The sequence below is a fragment of the Macaca fascicularis genome, chromosome 14 (assembly GCF_037993035.2).
Source record: "Macaca fascicularis isolate 582-1 chromosome 14, T2T-MFA8v1.1".
NCBI classification, from domain to species: domain Eukaryota; kingdom Metazoa; phylum Chordata; class Mammalia; order Primates; family Cercopithecidae; genus Macaca; species Macaca fascicularis.
The window spans coordinates 94,050,397-94,071,198 of NC_088388.1; the positions used below are offsets into that span (position 1 = coordinate 94,050,397).

A 20,802-nucleotide genomic window follows, 5' to 3' on the forward strand; every position below is an offset into this window, starting at 1 on the left:
AAAGGAACGCAGGTCACACCGTCAGCGCCCAGAGCAGCGCCAGTTTCCGGGCCCGGCCTGCTCTGGGAGCCATGAGTTGCAGCCGCCCCCCTCCCGACGTGGACGGCATGATCACGCTCAAGGTGGACAACCTGACCTACCGGACCTCTCCCGACAGCCTGAGGCGCGTGTTCGAGAAGTACGGGCGCGTGGGCGACGTGTATATCCCGCGGGAGCACCACACCAAGGCGCCCCGGGGCTTCGCCTTCGTCCGCTTTCACAACCGGCGCGACGCGGAAGACGCCGAGGACGCCATGGACGGGGCGGAGCTGGATGGACGCGAGCTGCGGGTGCAGATGGCGCGCTATGGCCGCCGGGACTTGCCCCGCAGCCGCCAGGAAGAGCCGCGCGGCAGGTCCGGAGGCGGCCGCTCCGGACTGCGGAGCCGCAGCCCCAGGCGGCGACACCGCAGCCGATCCCGGGGTCCCAGCTGCTCTAGGTCCCGCAGCAGATCTCACTATGGGGGGTCTCGCTATAGCCGGTCTCCCTACAGCCGATCTCCCTTCAGGAGATCTCGCTACAGCCGATCTCCCTACAGACGATCTCATTGCAGAGGATCTCGCTACAGTCAATCTTACAGCCGGCATCACTACAGCCGATCTCCCTACAGGGAATCTCGCTACAGGAGGTCTCCCTACATCCGGTCTTCCCGCAACAGGTCTCTCTACAACCGCTCTCACTCGAAGTCTGGGTCTGGCTCTCGCTCTCCATCAACCTCCAAATCCAGCTCTGTGCGAAGATCCAAGTCCTCCTCCATCTCCAGATCTTGCTCAAGGTCCAGGTCTAGATCTACGTCCCGGAGTACTACCCCCATATCCAAGAGGAAATCCAAGTCCAGGTCGTGATCCAAGAGTCCTCCCAGGTCTCCTGAAGGGGAAAAAGGACAAGTGTCCTCCAAGGAAAATGATCATCAGCTAACGCGTGATGGACGACTTGGGGAAAAGGACTCCATACTCAGTCCATGGAAGCAGAATCCCTGGAAGAAGCGACTGCCTAATGAAACGGTTGTGTGACATTTGTCTACCTTTTTACCAGTTTGAAGTGTTGCATCAGATGGCAAGATTCATTTCATGTGCCATTGTGTTGTTATTCAAATTTTCTTGTAATTTAGTGAGGTAAACTACTTTAGATTGGATTTGGATGTTTGAGGGGAAATTTTATATTTGTCTTTTTTTGTTTTTTTTTGAGATGGAGTCTAGCTCTGCTGCCCACGCTGAAGTGCAGTGGCGCCATCTGCATCTTCCACCTCCTGGGTTCAAGCCGTTCTCAGGCCTCAGCCTCTGCAGTAGCTGGGATTATAGGCACCAGGCACCACAGAGGGCTAATTTTTGTATTTTTAGTAGAGACGGGGTTTCTCCATGTTGGCCAGCCTGCGGCTCAAGTGATCTGCTCACCTTGGCCTCCTAAAGTTCTGGGATTACAGGTGTGAGCCCCTTCGCCCAGCGTATATTTGATTCTATAGTGCTGCTATTTTTGGTTTGAAACGAACAGGTTGGTAACCTAATTTGTGGCCCCCTGTCTCTTAAGAAATGTGTGCAGCCATTACACACAGCCCAACGCTGTCACGACATTGCCTCAAAACTGCCTTCATTCCTTAAAGTTAAAAACTTACAAAAGGCGGTATAAATGTGTATGTGTAATGTTATTACCTTTAAATCTAACTGGTAATATGACCCAAATTTGTATAAAGATTTTTCAGGTGAAAAGACTGGGTTTTGAGCAAACACAATTCTAATAGCTTCTGTGTTTTTGTGCACCAGGCCTGGCTGCCTAGCAGTTGAGTGATGCTGGTTAGCTGTTAAGGTGGCCTGTTGCAGTGCAGAGTGCTGAGCTGCTTCCTGTTTTCTTCTGTTTCCTCCTGAAAAAAGAAGCCCTGTCCGGAAGACTGTTCAGTTTATTAAAATGCCTGTCAACTGCCCTTCTAGTCACCCAGGCCTGGAAGAGAAATAATAGAGCATGCAGTGAGCACATCTAGCTGATGATAATCACACCTCTTCCCCCTCTCTATTCTGTTAAATGGCAAATCTGATCATATCAACATACATGAACTTAAAATATGGGGAATGTTATGGAAGAAATGGCTTGTAACTTTGTAGGTACTTATAACATGGTGTATGTTTTTTTATTATGAATATTTCTTACTATTACCATGTTTCTATCATTGAATTAAAATGTTTTGTTGGTGTTACCTTTTCTCAAAATAAAATTAGAAATATTTTATAGAAAGTTGGTTGTTTTATTTTGCTGTTGGACTACTTTCTGCTATTTGTACCTTTGGGAAAATTATTTTACCAAGTTTCTCATAGGATTCAATTATAATTTTAAAAAAACTCTACAAGGTTTAGCTGTGTGCTTTATTATTTTATCACAATGTAGTTTCTTTGTACACTCTTTCTTTCCTCTTCCTTCCTGTGATTTTTAACTTCCAAAGTCTTTTCAAAGAATCAGATTTTGAATTTTATTATTACCTCTACTGGGTGTAATATTTTCTTTTGTAATTGTTTCTGCTTATACCTTTATTTTCTTTCCTTTTTTATTTTGATTCATCCTGTTTACTGAGTTGAGTGCTAAATTCAATCATTTTTGAACTTGCTGATTTTTTTCTTTCAGTTCAATTCGATACTCCTCTTTATATATGTTGTGATTTGACCTTAAATCCTGATATTAACACACCATACCAATCTGCCGTAATCAATCCATCCTGGGTGGTAGAACTGATGGCCTCTGTACAGTTAAAGTTGTGGTTGAAGCCTGTGTGGCATCACTAAGTTACTAAGGTAGCTTAAAGCTCAGCATTTTGTTTGTCACACATTTGTCTTCAAATACTCTGAAATATACTGGATTCAACCACACCAGAAGTTTGAAGATTTGGAAAGAAAATACTGGAAGAACCTCAGCCTCCTAATTGATGAAAACAGTAAACAATGTAATCCTGGACACGTAGGAACAATTTAGGAGTTTCTGGAGCAGGAATGTGAGGCTGTCATTGGAGAGAGTGTCAACACACCCTACCTGTACTTTGGCATGTGGATGACCACCTTTCCATAGGACACGGACCTTTACAACATCAACTACCATTACTTCAGGGAGCCCCTGTCTTGGTACACAGTGCCCCAAAACCATAGTCAGCACCTGGAATGCTCAGCCGGGGAGCTTTTCCAGGTAGTTCTCAGGGTTATGAGGCCTTCTTGTGGCACAGGATGGCCCTCATCTTGCCCGCAGTGCTCATGCAGAATGGGGTTCCCTTCAATAGCATGACTCAGGAGGCTGGAGAGTTCATGGTGACATTTCCCTATGACTACCACACAGGCTTCAATTCTCACAGAGACCATCCATTTCACCACCTAGGATGGGTAGATTATGGCAATATGGCATCTCAGTGTAGCTGTGGGGAGGGCAGGGTGGCCTTTTCCATGGACGCCTTCACACACATCATTAAACCTGATCATTATGACCTGTGGAAAAGCTAGCAAGATGGGGCCATTGTGGATCAAAGGGAGCCCAAGGTGCTGGCCAGCCAGGAGCTCATTACCTGGCAGGAGGACATGGCACCTGGCCTGAAGCTCCTCTGGACCTGGCCTCTTCTAGGCCTGTGGTCCTGGATAGTGGGACCTACCATTGAACCCACATGTACCAGTTGCAGTTTCCCTGGTGCCCCATGGCAGCCCAGGAAACTGATGCCCATCCAAGGGTCATTGACCCCAGAGGCTCCCAAGAACACACCATGGCCCACCATCTATCTCGGGTCTGTTTGCCCTGGTTCTCTGCCTGTCAACTGGCAGAGGTGGTCATGGTGGTCTTTTTCAGGAACTAAGAGCTCAGGAGGGGATCCTCTAGTCTCCCACCAAGTGGCACAGCACACAGAGCTCTCGATCCTGGGGTCTTTGCCCCTACTTAGGATGGAACTTTGATAGACAAGCCTGTATCTCTCAGGCCTGCATCTCAGCAGCCCATCAAGGCTACCACGTGCTGCAGTGCCCCCATCTTCAACCTTTGGAGACAACTTGGATCTGATGCTTCGATGTGTGCTGGCCCGTATCTGACATCCCCAGACAGCATGACACTGAACCACCCTGTGTTCCACTGATTCCTCCCAACATCATAATGATGCTGAGAAGATTCTCCAGAGATGCTGCTGGAGAGTGCAAGGCCTCTTGAACCTGGCTGAGGTTGTAGCAATGGACCACTCTTATACCTCTGGGGTCTTGGCCCCAACTGATGTTGTCAGAATATGCTGGGCCCTGACTCCTGTCCTGGGGTTAAAGCCAGACAGTGCTGCACCTCTGAATTTGGAGCTATGTGCCTCTGATACATTATCTTAATCCTTTGAACCCATGGCTACTGAATATATTGCCAAATGTGGCTGTCCCTCTGACCATAACCTAACCCGAGTAGCCAAAGAAGGCTCCACTCAAGCACAATTCGAGCCTGGGACTGTCTCAGTCTCTTTTACTTTGAAGAACTAATATATACCCAAGGCTACCAGAGGCTGTTTCCTGTTTATTAATTTTTCCTAGTGTGTATCTACCAAGTAAAGAAAGGAATATCGGCCGGGTGCGGTGGCTCACGCCTGTAATCCCAGCACTTTGGGAGGCCGAGATGGGCGGATCACGAGGTCAGGAGATCGAGACCTTCCTTGCTAACACGGTGAAACCCCATCTCTACTAAAAATACAAAAAATTAGCCCGGTGGCGGGCGCCTGTAGTCCCAGCTACACTGGAGGCTGAGGCAGGAGAATGGCGTGAACCCAGGAGGCGGAGCTTGCAGTGAGCTGAGATCCGGCCACTGCACTCCAGCCTGGGTAAAAGAGCGAGACTCCGTCTCAAAAAAAAAAAAGAAAGGAATATCCTGAAAACATATTTTAAAATCACTACTATAAAAGAGATAAACCTAAAACTAAGTGATTCAGAATGATTGAAAAATAAAAGAATGGGCAAAACTACATCAAGGAAAATGCAAGCAAAAGAAAAGAGGGGTGGTAGATCTTAATATAAAACAAAGAAATTTTAGGTACTTCATATAAGTGCAATGATATAATATCTGTCTTTTTATTTCTAGTTATTTCACTTAGCATGATGTCCTCAAGGTTCATCCATGTTGCAGCATGTGTCAGAATTTCCTTCCTTTTCAAGGTTGAATAATATTGCATCATATGTATACACCACGTTTTGCTCATTCCAATCACCCATGGATGGACCATTGGGTTGTTTCCTCCTTTTGGCTATGTGCATGGTGCTGTTGAGAACACTGGTATAAAAGTATCTGTGTGAGTCCCTGGTAAAACCATTTGAATCATCTTTTAGAAGTTCCATATTCTTCCTTGGGCATCATTAATATGCCTTTGCATCTGACTTGACTGGAGATCTGATATATATCTGTAGTAAATTAGTTTTTAATATCAAATTAGTTTGAAAAATTATAATTAAATTTAAACTAAATTAAAATGTTAGATTAAAAATTAATTGTGTCACTTCTCATGAATTTGGGGAAACTTCTGACAGCAACATACCTTGTTCTCCTCTACCAAATATGTGCACACTAACATTTATTACTATGTGGGAGAATTCATGGATCTCTCAGTTCTATCCTAGGTCCCTGGTTTAGGAGTCTAGAGTTCCTTTCAATATCCCCTTATCATGGATGTCTCCGTGGCTCTGAAACAGCATTTTCATTCTTCAAATAGTCAGTTAGAGCCTGGGGAAAGGTGTGTTCTACAATCTTCTCATCCCTGCTGGTGGTAACTCACTATGGGTACTATGTGGCTCTGTGGGAAGCTGGGCGTGGTGACTAGGTGACTGTGTGGAGCCAGGAAGCTCTTGCAAAGCTCACAGCCAGCACTGTACATGCACTGAAGCTCACGGGATCCCTTTACCAGGCACAGGACAGGCAGTGCAAAGCTTGTGTGCTTCTCTCAGAGTGAGCGTGGGTGGGTAGTGGGCACTGCTTCTAGCGGGCTTCCTTCTTCCTGGCCTTCTGCTTTCAGAGGCTGCCAAAGTCCTGACTGCATCCATGTAGGGTGAGCGCTTGCCCAGAGAATCCAGAGGTGGGTGTCCCAGGCCCCTGTGCCAGGCTCAGGCAGTGCTTGGGAGAGGGTTATCCAGGGAGCTTTCTGTGCTGGGCTTGTGTTTCTAGGGGGAAAACAGGAGGGGTGGGCATGGGCTGCAGGGTCCAGAGAGGATTGTGTCCCAGAGGTGGGGAAGAAAGTTCTGGTAAAATCTCATTTCCCTCCTGTTTTCCTCCTCAGGGCAAGCTCCATGAGGACATGGTGCAGGCTTAGGGCCAGAAGGTTGAGATCCAGCCTACAGCCTATGTGAGTTTGATTAAGGAAAAATCATAGTTGGTAAGAAACAAGTTGGAGTAGTGTTTGAAAAAACAGAGAATTTAAGTCACTTTATTGTGTTGAAGACAGAAAAAAAACGGACACATATACAGATATAGAAAACAAACAAGCTTAACAAGGTACAGTGTATGCACCTGGTAATAGAGAATACTCACCTTTTTCAAGTACTAATGAATGATTCACAAAATTGGACAATGTATTACAGTGAAAACAAACATCGATAACTTATCAAAAGAAAAAGAAAAAATCAATACCATGCAACAAAACTAGAAATTGGTTTTAAAAATAGAAAATGTAGAGATGCTTTTTTCTGAAAGGTGAATATTCTTTATCGGGCAAGCTTTATATAAGACAAAAACAGCCAAATTCCACTGGCTTTTCAAAGCTGTGGTTTATTTGACATTGTTAATTCATTGGCTCAGTACAATAAACAAGTCCCCACTAAGTGAGCAAGACAGTTTTTATCAGCAATGTGCGCTGTGCAGAAATTAAAGCAGGATTAGATGACAGAAGAATGCGCAGGGGCTGCCTGAGCTGCGGGGTCCAGATGGATTCCCAGAGCAGGAGATCTTTTTAAGACCTAGTTGACCAAACGGAAAGTCCAGAGCAGAATTTTCCACTTGCAGGGAACAGCAAGTGCAATAGACCTACCATGGAAATTAGTGATTTTCTTTTTCCAGGAATACAAAAGAAGCTTATTTGTGTCTCAGGCAGAGAGGGGAAGGGAGAGAGTCTGGGGACAGAACATGTAGAGCCTCACGTTTCAAGTTAAATGCATTATTTGGTGTTCCTTCAACTTGAGAAGGCATCAGAAGCTTAAAATAACAATTGACAAGATGTGATTGACACATTTAAATAATCAGCTTAGTGGCTCTATGGAGAGTTTGCAACTAGGAGAAGCAGTTTGACCATTTATAATACAAGCGAAAGTGACAGTTGCTTAGGCTTAATTGTTAGTTTTGAAAATTGCATAGCCAGCCTCATCAACATAGTGAAACTCAGTTTCGGCAGAAGAAAGTTTAAAAAAAATTACCTGCGTGTGGTGGCACATGTATTCCCAGCTGCTCAGGAGGCTGAGAGAGGAGGATCACCTGAGCCTGGGAAGTCAAAGTTGCAGTCAGCCATGATTGCAGCACTGCAGTCTAGCCTGGGTGACAAAGCCAGACTCTGTCTTTAAAACCAACAACAAAAAAGCAGTGCACAAAACTGGACGGAACATATTTTGGAAATTGAAAATTATAGTTTTCATACAGAAAGAAACATTCTGAGAAGAAAGCCATCTTGCTCATTAAGTACTATCCTTCATAGGACCCTTCCTTTCTTCTCCTATCACCATTTCAGTAGGAAATTTTAAAGTAGAAATAATCAGAAATTGGTTCTTCTCTAAAGTTTTCAATAAACAGCAGAAAAACCCATACCTTCCTGCCTCTTCCATTCATTCAGGCAATTTTGTCTTTCCTAATATAACAAGAGAAGGAAGTTTATTCTTTGGAAAATTCAACCTGAGAGATAACTCAGAGACTCCAGGCACAGAGGAAGATGGAGTGAGATGCCTGGCTGAAATGAGGTTAAAGCTAACATGACATGGTGGAATCACAAGATGAGAGCATGCTGCATTCACAGGACGGGAGTAGCCCTAGAGAGCTGCTGGACCCACAGCACGTCTTGCATGACCAAGGAATAAACTTTTATGTGGTAGGTAAAAGCTTCATTGTGTCTGGACTGCAGTGGGCAGACGGCCTTCAGTGGCAGAGAGCCACCTCACCCAAGGCCATGCCTCTTCCCAGTTTGGCTGACATCCCATGACTTCTCAGTGCCGGAGGATAAAGCTTGGCCATCTCTGCTCAACCCAGGACAACCCTGCAAAGTCATTTGAGCTCCAGGGCTTCCTGCAGGATTGGCTGCCTATCTTTGGCCCTAACCCACAGATCAACATTTCCCTGTGCTCACACCTGCTTCCCATTCCTCCCTTTCTCAGATATGGATCCCAAGGACCCTCTTTAAGAAAGACTTTGGTGCTGAAGTCTTAGAGTCTGCTCTGTAGTAAACCTGACCTGCAACTGTACTTTAGGTTTCTTTGTGTGTTTAAAAGGCATATTTCCTTGAGAGAATAAAGATCAGTTACCACCCTGCTGAAATTATATTCCTTCTTTGCATGGTTGTTCAGTGATGTGAGGAGATTGAAGTGGCCACATGGGAATCTCAGCTTCCTATTTATGGCCTTATTGTTGTGACTCCATTGAGAATATGTTCCTTTGAACACCAGAGGTCATGAGGACAAAAAGGAAACATCTTACATTTGGCATGATGAATGAGTCCCTGTTCTATGCCTGGATTTACTGGAACCATGCACTCCATCTCTGAGAGGAACAGTCCCACGTCCAGAGCAATGGGCTCTTACATGCATTGCCAGTGGGAATATGACATCATACAGCCCCTTTGAAAAACTGTGTCAGTTGGCTGGGCGCGGTGGCTCATGCCTGTAATCCCAGCACTTTGGGAAGCCAAGGTGGGCGTATCACGAAGTCAGGAGATTGAGACCATCCTGGCTAACATGGTGAAATCCCGTCTCTATTAAAAAATACAAAAAAAATTAGCCGGGCATGGTGGCAGGTGCCTGTAGTCCCAGCTACTTGGGAGGCTAAGGCAGGAGAATGGTATGAACCCGGGAGGTGGAGCTCGCAGTGAGCTGAGATCACGCCATTGCACTGCAGCCTGGGCGACAGAGCAAGACTCCGTCTCAAAAAAAAATTAAATAAATAAGTAAATAAAAAAAAAAAAGAAAAAAAAGCTGTGTCAGTCTTCAATAAACTTGCACACTCATCTGTCTCTGGCAATTCTCCTTCCAGGTATCTGCCCAACTGTTAAGAATAAAGAACTGTGAACAATCCATATATCTCCGAAAAGATGAGTAGAAAAACTATAGTGTATTAAAATATTATTCATCGATTAAAAATAGTGAACTGCTGGTGCATAAAACAGGATAGATGATCTCACAAACATCCCGTATAGGAAAAGTAGCAAAATCCAAGTGAATACATATTATGTGATTCCATTCCTATTCATTCCCAAATCAGTCCATACTCTCCTGTCATCATAGAACTTAGAAAGTGGTTGCCTCTGGTGGGGAGTGGGGTTTGACTGGAAAGCTCCTGTCCTGAGAGAATGCTATGGGGCTGTGCTAATGTTCTACATCTTTTATGTGTTGATTACACAGGTGTATATAGTTTTTAAAACTCGCTAAAGTGGAGACCTAAGATCTATGTGTTTTATTGCCTATATCTTAAACTGGAGAAAAGCAACTAGGAGACAAGACGAGGGCAGCTAGAAAAGTAAGAACCATCTTACTAAATTCTAGAAAGCTCAATCTTGGGTTAGCATGCCATGCAAGTAGTTGTTTACTCTATTTTTTGTTGTTTTTATTGTACTGTTATTTTTCACTGTTTTTTTTTGTGAATGCATTTGATCCTCAGTTGGTTGAATCCACTGCTGCTGAACTCAGAGGATATGGAGGCTTGACTGCCTCCTATGACAAAGATATCTGTTCATAGACAGGAGTACATGTGAGCTCCAAGCGCTATCCATGTCCAAGCATTTTCAGAGCAACATTTTTTGTAAGAGGTCAGAAGTAGAAAGGAACCAAATACCCATTAAAAACAGAAACATTTATACCATTGAATGAATTACAGCAGGGAAATGAGACAAAGTACAGCTGCACAGAAGAACATAGATGAGGGAAATGCCATACAAAAAAATACATGAAAATACATAAAGCACAATTTTATTTATATTTATATAGGGTCATAGCATTTTCAAAATAGACAATATTTTAATTAATTTAATTCGTTTAGAATTCTTATGAAAGAGAGCTTTGTCACTTCTCAGCTATTTGTTTAATCTTTATATCAGTATGAACTCGTAGATATTTATTTCATATTTTGGATTATAATTCAATGTACATATTTTCTTGCTCAATTTTTTGGAGATTTGGCCACTGAGAATTGTTTTCCTTCTGTCCCACTGGAAGTAACCGCATTTTTCATTGTGTGTATTTACGGAGTTTTTATTTTCCATGACTACAAATGCTTTGGGCTCTTTCTGTATATTACTTGCCCAGGTCTAGAAAGTGTTCTTTATCACTACTTCCACTTATGTATTTTGTCTTTAAAACTACCAGATTTTAGTTTTATTAATCATCTTTATTTTAGTATACATTTTCCCTTTTATTTTTCTATCATTATTTTTATCTTTCATTTTCTGTTGCACAATTTTCTTTTGTTTCATTTTGTTTTTACTTACTGCTTGAGTTCAATATGAAGATCAATAGGATTTTAGAAATGTGCATATTAATTTTCAAATAAATATGGTTGGATTCAGATTTTGTATTGTTGACTTTCTTTTTTTGTTGTTGTTGTTTTTTTTGTTTTTTGTTTTTGTTTTTTTTTTTTTTGAGACGGAGTCTCGCTGTGTCGCCCAGGCTGGAGTGCAGTGGCGCGATCTCGGCTCACTGCAAGCTCCGCCTCCCGGGTTCACGCCATTCTCCTGCCTCAGCCTCCCAAGTAGCTGGGACTACAGGCGCCCGCCACCACGCCCAGCTAGTTTTTTGTATTTTTAGTAGAGATGGGGTTTCACCATGTTAGCCAGGATAGTCTCGATCTCCTGACCTCGTGATCCGCCCACCTTGGCCTCCCAAAGTGCTGGGATTACAGGCATGAGCCACCGCGCCCGGCCAATAGTGTTGACTTTCAATTTCATTTCATTTTGGCCAGTATATTCATTTAATGTAATTTTCATTTGATATTTACTTTTTTTTTTTTTTTTTTTGAGACGGAGTCTCGCTCTGTCGCCCAAGCTGGAGTGCAGTGGCCGGATCTCAGCTCACTGCAAGCTCCGCCGCCCGAGTTTACGCCATTCTCCTGCCTCAGCCTCCCGAGTAGCTGGGACTACAGGCGCCTGCCACCTCGCCCGGCTAGTTTTTTGTATTTTTTAGTAGAGACGGGGTTTCACCGTGTTAGCCAGGATGGTCTTGATCTCCTGACCTCGTGATCCGCCCGTCTCGGCCTCCCAAAGTGCTAGGATTACTGGTAAATTTGTCTATTATAAATGTTACCTATGTACCAAAAAGCATTTTACATTTGCTTTTTAATTGTTACAGTCTCCGTCCTCAAAGTTCTTAACCTTGTACATATTACTAAACATTATTAATTTTCTACTCTGCTTTATTGGTTTCTGAAAGCATAATGTTAAACACACACACACACATACACACACAAAACTCCCATCATGACTGCAGATTTTACTGTTTGACCTTACAACTCTCAGTCTTAGCTTCAGTGTGTCACTGTTGTGTGGTTAGGTGCATAAAGTTCATCCTTGTAATATTTTCCTATGAATTTTTTTCATTAACTATAAAATGTCCCTCTTGGATCTTATATATACATTGGATATTAATATTGCTACCCTCGGTATCTTTTAGTATTTATTTAGATTGCCTGTTCCCATAACTTGACTTTTAATCACTTAGCATTGTTCTAGGATTTAAATGTAAAATAAAAGGGAGGGGCCCGGATGGGTGGGATGCCTAATCTGGACCCAGCCCGGTGATTACATTAGCTGGGCACTGATTGGGTTAGGATGCCGCCCAGGTATAAAGCCAGGGTCTTTGCAACCTGGGGCTTCATTTGGAGTTCAGCTACCAAGAGGAGACCTTCTCTCTGGGTCCTGGAGTATTTTCGTCAGTAATTGTGAGTTTTTGGTGGAAGGTAGGTCATTTTATTTCTCTGTTGGAGCACTTTTTGATATTTGTCCTACTGAGAAAATTATTCTCACCCAAGTTGTTCATAAGATTCAGTTAAAATTTTTAAAACATCTCAGCAAGATTTTTAGCTATGCCCCCTAAGTTATCTCAATGTGTTTCATTTGTATTTCCTTTTCTATTCATGCCTATGGCTTTTCACTTCTCACCATCTTTTTGAAAAGTCAAGTTTTAGTTTTTTGTCATCATTCCCATTGAAGGTTCTGTTTCCTTTTGCAATGGTTTCTGCTTGTGTCTTTATTTTCATTGTTTCCTTTGATGTTAATGCATCCAGTTTCTTGAGTGGCTTGCTTAATTCATTCCTTTGCAAACTTGATCATTTTCACTCTTAGTTTGATTAGATGCTCCTCTTTTTCTGTTTTATTATTTGACCTTATATCCTGATGTTAACACACCATACCCTTTAGGTTAGCTTAATACTGGCTGAGTATTTCTTTTGTCTGGTTATACATGTATTTTCAAATAGTCTGTATTTTGTGTTGTTGTTGTTTAGGTTTATTGATTTAATTTCCTAGAAGAGATGCCCAGGTGCAGTGGAGTTACCAGCTACTGGGGCACCAAAGCCTGAGAATCAAGAGAAGCCTCACAGTGACACCCCCAACTGAGGAAACTCACAGAGCTGCAGGTGGAGCTGGGACTGCAGCTGGGGCACCTGCCCCACTGGGACATATTCTATTTTCTTTGGACAAAAAAATACTGACTCCTGGGAAAAATACGGACTCCTGAGTCCTCCTGGGAAGTCAGAAAGCCTGTGAAAGATCTCACTTGTTTGAAAGTTCAAGTGTGAATTACTCCCTCACAGATAAACCAAAGTATTTTGAAAAACAAAGGGGAGAAAAGAAATTACTCCCCAGCGCTCTCAGGCATCTAGAGGACACCTAAGAACTTGGGAGTCAGCTACTTCTTGTGTGCAGCCATGAAGTCTGCGCACTCCAGTCCCCAGAACACAAGTCATACCATCATGACTTTTTACCCGACCATGGAAGAATTTACAGATTTCAACAAATATGTTGCTTACATGGAGTCCCAAGGCGCACACCGAGCTGGCCTTGCCAAGGTAATTCCACCCAAGGAATGGAAAGCCAGAAAGACTTACGATGATATCGAAGACATCTTAGTAGCCACTCCCCTCCAGCAGGTGACCTCTGGGCAGGCAGGGGTGTTTACTCAATACCATAAAAAGAAAAAAGCCATGACTGTGGGGAAGTATCGCCACTTGGCAAACAGTAAAAAACATCAGACTCCACCACACCGGAATTTTGCAGATTTGGAGCAACAGTACTGGAAGAGCCACCCCGGTAATCCACCAATTTATGGTGCTGATATCAGCGGCTCCTTATTTGAAGAAAGCACTAAACCATGGAACCTAGGACACCTGGGAACAATTCTGGACCTGCTGGAGCAGGAATGTGGGGTTGTCATTGAGGGTGTCAACACACCCTACCTGTACTTTGGCATGTGGAAGACCACGTTCGCTTGGCACACGGAGGACATGGATCTTTATAGCATCAACTACCTGCACTTTGGGGAGCCCAAAACTTGGTACGTGGTGCCCCCAGAACATGGTCAGCGCCTGGAACGCCTGGCCAGGGAGCTCTTCCCAGGCATTTCCCGGGACTGTGAGGGCTTCCTGCGGCACAAGGTGGCCCTCATCTCGCCAACAGTTCTCAAAAAGAACGGGATCCCCTTCAATCGCATGACTCAAGAGGCTGGGGAGTTCATGGTGACCTTTCCCTATGGCTACCATGCTGGCTTCAACCATGGCTTCAACTGCGCAGAGGCCATCAACTTTGCCACTCCACGATGGATTGATTATGGCAAAGTGGCTTCACAGTGTAGCTGTGGGGAGGCGAGAGTGACCTTTTCCATGGACGCCTTCATACGCATCCTGCAACCAGAGAGCTATGAGCTCTGGAAACACAAGCAAGACTTGACCGTTGTGGATCACACAGAGCCCAGGGTTGCAGAAAACCAAGAGGTGAGCACCTGGAGGGAGGACATAGCACTTAGGAGAGCTGCTCTGGGCCTGAGGCGTCTCCGGAACCACATAACCAGCTGTCCCATACAGACTGTGGCCCCAGGGCTCTGTTACAAGCCAAAGGGCCATGGCACCGATGCTGTGCCTGGATCTGCATTCCAAACCCTGGAGACGTCAACCCGGATTCTTCCCCCTTCCACTGGAAGACGGGGTCGTGGTCGCCGTCCTCGAGAACTGGGGACTGAGGCGACAACTGTTCCGTCTGCAGCTAAGAGGCGCCTCTCAGTGGGGACAGGGAGCAGAGCTCCAGGCTGCAAACCTCAGCTCCAGTTCGCCGATGAAGCTTTGACAGACAAACCCGCACCTTTGAGCAGTGACCTTCCGCATTTTGCCAAGGCTTCTGGCTGCTGTTGTGCCCCTGATCTTCAACCCCTGGGGCCCCCACTGGATCCTGATGAACCCATGCACCCTGGCCCCTGCCTATTATCCCTCGACAGCACTGCTACTAGTCTTCCTGATGTTGTCACCATGACTCCTTCCAATGTCACTGTGCCTTTGATTACATTGTCCAGGGACACCGGTGGGGACTGGAAATCCCTGGAGAACCTGGCCAAGGTTGCAGCAATGGACCACTCTTATGCCTCTAGGGTTCTGACCCCAACTGAGTTTTCCAGGATCTCCTGGGCCTCCGACTCATCTGCTGGGGCTAAAGACAGGCAGAGATACGATGCTAAATCTGGGGATATTTTCCTCCAATGCATGATCAATCCTCTGGACCCATGGCTATTGAATATGGTGCCAAATGTCAAGTGATATCTACTTCTTATCCGAATCCCAGGAATCAGAGAAGATTCCTGCCAAGCACAATTCTGGCCTGGGCCTCTCCACAGTGAAGATTCTTTACCTCCAATAACTGACAAATTTCCAAGGCCCCAGATTCCGTCTCCAACTGTGACAACCAGGGCTCTCAGAGACCACTGAACTCCCCACCGAAAAGGTTGCCATAGGATGTTGTAATATCCCTCAGGGACTCTCTGTCTACTCCTAATCATTGTGCCTGTGGCTTTCATCATGGCCCAGATGCCATGGACAGCACTTGCTGCTGTTGTCCCCTCAGGATACCTCCCTTACAGTGCTATGGGTCCAGATCCCACTGCAATTTGGACTCACATTGGATGATGCTGAGAATCTCACTGAGTCCCTCATTTTTACCTTCCGTCTGGTCCTCTATTTCTCTGGCCCTGGCTTCCACTGGACATTGCTACAGCCCCAGTGAGGTTCGGGGCTTCTCACAGTCCTTCAGCTGCAACATGTTCTCCACCCCAGGCCACCATCCACTGTTCATGCACAAACTAGACCTGTAGACCAACTGAGTCTGCTATCCATTCATGGCCCCAGAGATATTTTGTAATGTTATTGATGTTTATTAAATTTGCTATCTCTACTGTACATCTGCAAAGTAAAGAAAAAAATCCTTAATACATGTTTTTAAAATCAGAATTATATAAAAGATGTATCAAAAAAAGTGATGAAGAAAAGTGATTGAGATAAAGGAATGGCAAAAGTATACCTAGGAAAGAACAAACATAAAAGTAGAGTCACAGATCTTAGTATCAGTCTAAGTTGAATGAAGACCCAAGGTACATAGAAGGTCTCTCTTCAATGTAAAAGGCTAAATTTCAGAATGAAATTGCAGCAGTCATGAGTATTGAAGTAAGTTTGATAAAGTATGACTTACAGCATATAAAACGGAAAGAGACTCATTAAACACAGGCACATTGAAGTCATGGACATGGTTTAAATCTCATGTGGAACTGTAATCCCCAATGTTGGATTTAGGGTCTGGCAGGAGGTGATTGGATCATGGGGGCGGTTTCTCGTGAACTGTTTTGCACCATCACCCTGGTGTAGTTCTCCCATTAGAATTCTCACAAGATCTCATTGTTTAAAAGTCTATAGCATGGCTGGGTGTGGTGGCTTATGCCTGTAATCCCAGCACTTTGGGAGGCTGAGGCAGGCAGATCACCTGAGGTCAGGAGTTTTATACTGGCCTGGCCAACATGGTGAAAACCCATCTCTACTAAAAATACAAAAATTAGCTGGGCGTGGTGGTGGGCACCTGTAATCCCAGCTACTTGGGATGGTGAGGTGGAAGAATCACTTGGACCTGGAAGGTGGAGGTTGCAGTGAGCCGAGATCATGCCACTGCACTCCAGCCTGGGTGACAGAGTGAGACTCCACCTCAAGATAAATAAATAAATAAATAAATAAATAAATAAATAAATGTGTGTAGCACCTCCCCACCATCTTTCTTCTTTGTGATCCAGCCATTAAGATGTGCCTGCTTGTCCTTCACCTTCTGCCATGATTGCAAATTTCCTGAGGCCTCTCCAGAAGCAGAAGCTTCTATGCTTTCTGTATAGCCTTCAGAACCACGACTCAAATAAAACTCTGTTCTACATAAATTACCCAGTCTCAAGTATTTTTCTTATAGCAACGAGAGAATGAACTACTACAGCAAGTTGGTACCAGGAATAGGTCATTGTTACAAAGATTTCTGAAAATGTAGAAGTGGCTTTGGAATTGGGTAATCAGCAGAGATTGGAAGAGTGTGGAGGGCCCAGAAGACTATAGGGGGTTGAGGGAAAGTTTGGAACTTCCTAGACACTTGTTATATTGTTGTTACAAAAATGCTGATAGTGATATGGAAAATGAATTCCAGTGTGAGTAGGTCTCAAATTGAGAAGAAGAATTTATTGAGAACTGGAGCAAAGTTTACTTCTGTTATGTGTTAGCCAAGAGGTTGGCTGCACTGTGCCCCTTTCTAGAGACTTGTGGAACTTTGAACTTGAGAGTAATGATTTAGGGTAACTGGCAGAAGAAATTTTTAAGCAGCAAAGAGTTTAAGATCTGGCCTGTCTTCTTTTAACAGCCTAGGCTCACATTCATGAACAAAGAAATGACCTGAAAGTGGAACTTATATCCAGTTCCAGTGAAGCAGAGTACAAAAGGGAAGCAAAATGTAAAAGTTTAAGAAATTTGCAGCCTGGCCATGTAGCGGAAGAGAAAAGCACACTTTTAGGGGAGGAATTCAAGCTGACTGCAGAAATTTACATCACTAAAAGGAAGGCAAGTACTAGTAGCCAAAATATTAAGAAAAACATCTTGAAGGCATATGAGAGACCTTCCTGGCAATGCTTCCCATCAGAGGCCTGGAGGTCTGGGAGGACAGAACGGTTTTGTGGACCATGCTTAGAGCCCTGCTGTCCTGTACAGTCTGTGGACACTGCTGCCTGCCTGCATACCAGTTGCTCCAGCTCTCGCTGTGGCTCAAGGGGCCCAGGAAGAGTTCAGACCATTGCTTCAGAGTGTGCAAGCCATAAGCCTTGGAGGCTTCCACATGGTGTTAAGTCCAAGGGTGCACAGAATGCTAGAACTGAGGGTTGAGAATTTCTGATTAGATTTCAGAGGATGTATGGAAAAGCCTGCATGTCCAGGCAGAAGTCTGCTGCAGGGGAAAGGGTCTCACAGAGAACCTCCACTATAGCAGTACAGAGCAGAAATGTGAGGTTGGAACCCCCATGCAGAGTCCCCACTGCGTACTGCCTAGCAGAGTTGTGAGAAAAGGATCACTTTCCTCCAGATCCCTGAATGGTAGACCAACCAGCAGTTTCCACCCTACTTCTGGAAAAGCTGCAGGCACTTAACACAAGCCCATGAGAGCAGCTGCAGGGGCTGAACCCTGCAAAGACACAGGAGCACAGCTACACAAGTCCTTGGGAGTACACATCATGCACTGTTGTGCTCTGGATATGAGACATGGAGTCAAAGGAGTCTATTTTGGAAGTATAAGATTTTATGTCTGCCCTGCTAGGTTTCAGACTTGCTTGGGGTCTCTAGCTTCTTTCTTTTGGCCAATTTCTCCCTTTTGGAACAGGAGTCTTTACCCAACGCCTGTACCCCCACTCTATCTTGGAAGTAACTAACTTGTTTTTTATTTTACATGCTTATAGTCAGAAGGGATTTGCCTTGTCTCAGATGAGACTTTGGACTTTGGACATTTCAGTTAATGGTGAAATGAATTAAGACTTTGGGGAACATTTGAGAAGGCATGATTATACAGTGCAATGTGAGAAGGGCATGAGATTTAGGAGGGGGCCAGGGAAGGATTGATATGGTTTGGATCTATGTCCCCACTCAAATCTCATGTAGAATTGAAATCCTCAGTTTTGGAGGTGCGGTGTGGTGGGAGGTGATTGGCTCATGGTGGTGGTTTCTCATGAATGGTTTAGCACCATCCCCCTAGTGCTGTTCTTGTGATAGAGTTCTCACAAGATCTGGTTGTTTAAAAGTGTGTAGTGCTTCCCCCCTCTCTCTCTTCCTCCTGCTCTCACCATGAAAGATGTGCCTACTTCCTCTTTGCCTTACATCATGATTGTAGGTTTCCTGAGGCCTCCCCCAAACCAGACACCTCTATGCTTCCTGTACAGCCCGCAGACCTGTGAGCCAATTAAACCTCTTTTCCTTATAAATTACCTGGGTATATTCTTTATAGCAAAGTGAGAATGAACTAATATAGTCACCTTATTAATCCAAGCCAGAACAAACAGAGAAAGCTAAGGATATGAAAAACTTAGACAACATTAACAATAAGGTAGAATTGACAAACCAGATGATAGAAAATACTTCCTCTCTTCAGGTGCTGTTGACAGCTGTTGTGAAACCTCTGGTTCTTGTCTTCTTAGTTTAAAATAATTTAAACAAGAGACATACAGCAAAATAAGTATAGCATAGAGTAATTTATTGTGAAAGAAAAATAATATTTTGAAAGTTAGGTGCAGAATAGACTGTACACACTAAGAGGGGAGGAATTCAGGATGGGCTGCTTGTTAGGGTGAGACAGCATTGATCATTGCTGGAGAAACCCCCATTATGGGAGTTTTACATGGTTATTCATAAGGAGGTGGTAACAGGTGTTACTAGTACACATGTTCTGATGGTCTTCTGTACATGTACAGTAGCTGTACATGCTTATTCATACATCCCATGTCTCGTTAGTATCTTAAATCTCCCCATGGGTGTGTTTTTTACTTGTAATGAACAAAAGATCAGTTTGAGGACAGGTAAAATCAAAATGTGCATGCTCTCTAGAAGGGAAAGTCCCTACTAAAGATAGCTTTGCTTGAGTCAGCTCAGTTACAATATGAATGCTAAGGCTTATTGTATTGGCTGTATGGTCACCACAGTCACTGCATCCCAAGTATATTTCATGTCCTTGACAACCTATCCTGCCAAGGAATCAATCACAAAATTTGACAGCATATCAGTGTGAATAGAAAATATCAATATCTTCTTTAAACAAAATGAAAAAAATTCAAACATTCTGAATTATCATGCAATAACACTTGAAATATTTTTGAAAGTCAGAAAATGTACAGGTCCTTTTCCTGGCAGGTTAAATTTTTTTATTGAATGGATTTCATATTTGAGGGAAGCACAAACCATAAAAGCCAAATTTCCACAAAACAATAAATATCTATTAAGAATATGAACTGTGGGCCGGGCGCGGTGGCTCACGCCTGTAATCCCAGCACTTTGGGAGGCCGAGGCGGGCGGATCACAAGGTCAGGAGATCGAGACCATGGTGAAACCCCGTCTCTACTAAAAATACAAAAAATTAGCCGGGCGCGGTGGCGGGCGCCTGTAGTCCCAGCTACTCAGGAGGCTGAGGCAGGAGAATGGCGTAAACCCAGGAGGCGGAGCTTGCAGTGAGGCGAGATCGCGCCACTGCACTCCAGCCTGGGCGACAGAGCGAGACTCCGTCTCAAAAAAAAAAAAAAAAAAAAAAAAGAATATGAAGTGTAGAGCAAGACAGCCTGATTTTGAATTCCAGGTTCTCTTACCAGCTTGTGTGACCTTGAAAATAACTTAACTTTATGACTGAGTTTCCTCAATGTAAAATGGAGATAGCACTTACCTCGTGTGTTTAGTTGACAGTTCTATGAGTGAATATATGTAACTTGCTAATACCAATGCCTGGAATACAATAAGCATTTACTGGAGTGTTTTTAAATTTAAAACTTAATAACATACAAAAAGGAATATATGAGATTCATTTAGAATAGTGCTGAGGAAAATCTGCAGCCTTTATTTTCTTCATCACATTCAAATAATAAAATTAACTGGATTAAGCTTCTGATTTACAAGTTAGGAAAAGATCAATTATATGAAAGTAGCAACAAGGAATTGATACAGATATACACAGAAAATGAGTCGGAATAACTGTAAAATAATAAATCAACATAAAGCTCCAATGATGTGGATTTTTTTAGAAAAATTAACTTACTACATATAAAGTTTAAGAAATAAATTCCTGTGTATGAAATACAGAAAGATGGCGGAAGACCTGACTCTTCAAAAATGACAAGGATTAGATAATTTCACAGAGGAATTGTGTGAAATTTTTATTTCAAGTATGCATAGGCCTTTAAAATGAGAAAAAATTCAAGTTTAAAAATAAGCACATCATTGACAGAAAATCCTAATGAATTGCAGAATGAGAGAAAATGATGGACAAAACTTATTGATGAGCACCAATGTAAAAATTTTAACTTAAATATTAGCTAAGAG

At 43.6% G+C, this 20,802-nt stretch overlaps 2 protein-coding genes across 2 annotated transcripts; both read left to right on the forward strand.

The window, feature by feature from the left end:
* The first annotated feature begins 15 nt into the window (after positions 1-15).
* On the forward strand, positions 16-2,265 carry LOC107127417 (uncharacterized). Its single transcript, XM_045371150.2, has 2 exons — positions 16-1,043; positions 1,800-2,265. The coding sequence occupies exon 1, from the start codon at positions 72-74 to the stop codon at positions 882-884; it is 813 nt and encodes a 270-aa protein (XP_045227085.1). The 5' UTR covers positions 16-71; the 3' UTR covers positions 885-1,043; positions 1,800-2,265.
* Positions 2,266-12,548: 10,283 nt separating this feature from the next.
* KDM4F (lysine demethylase 4F) lies at positions 12,549-15,442 on the forward strand. Its single transcript, XM_005580255.5, has one exon. It carries the CDS (start codon positions 13,111-13,113, stop codon positions 14,983-14,985), a length of 1,875 nt encoding a protein of 624 aa, XP_005580312.2. The 5' UTR covers positions 12,549-13,110; the 3' UTR covers positions 14,986-15,442.
* Positions 15,443-20,802: the final 5,360 nt, after the last annotated feature.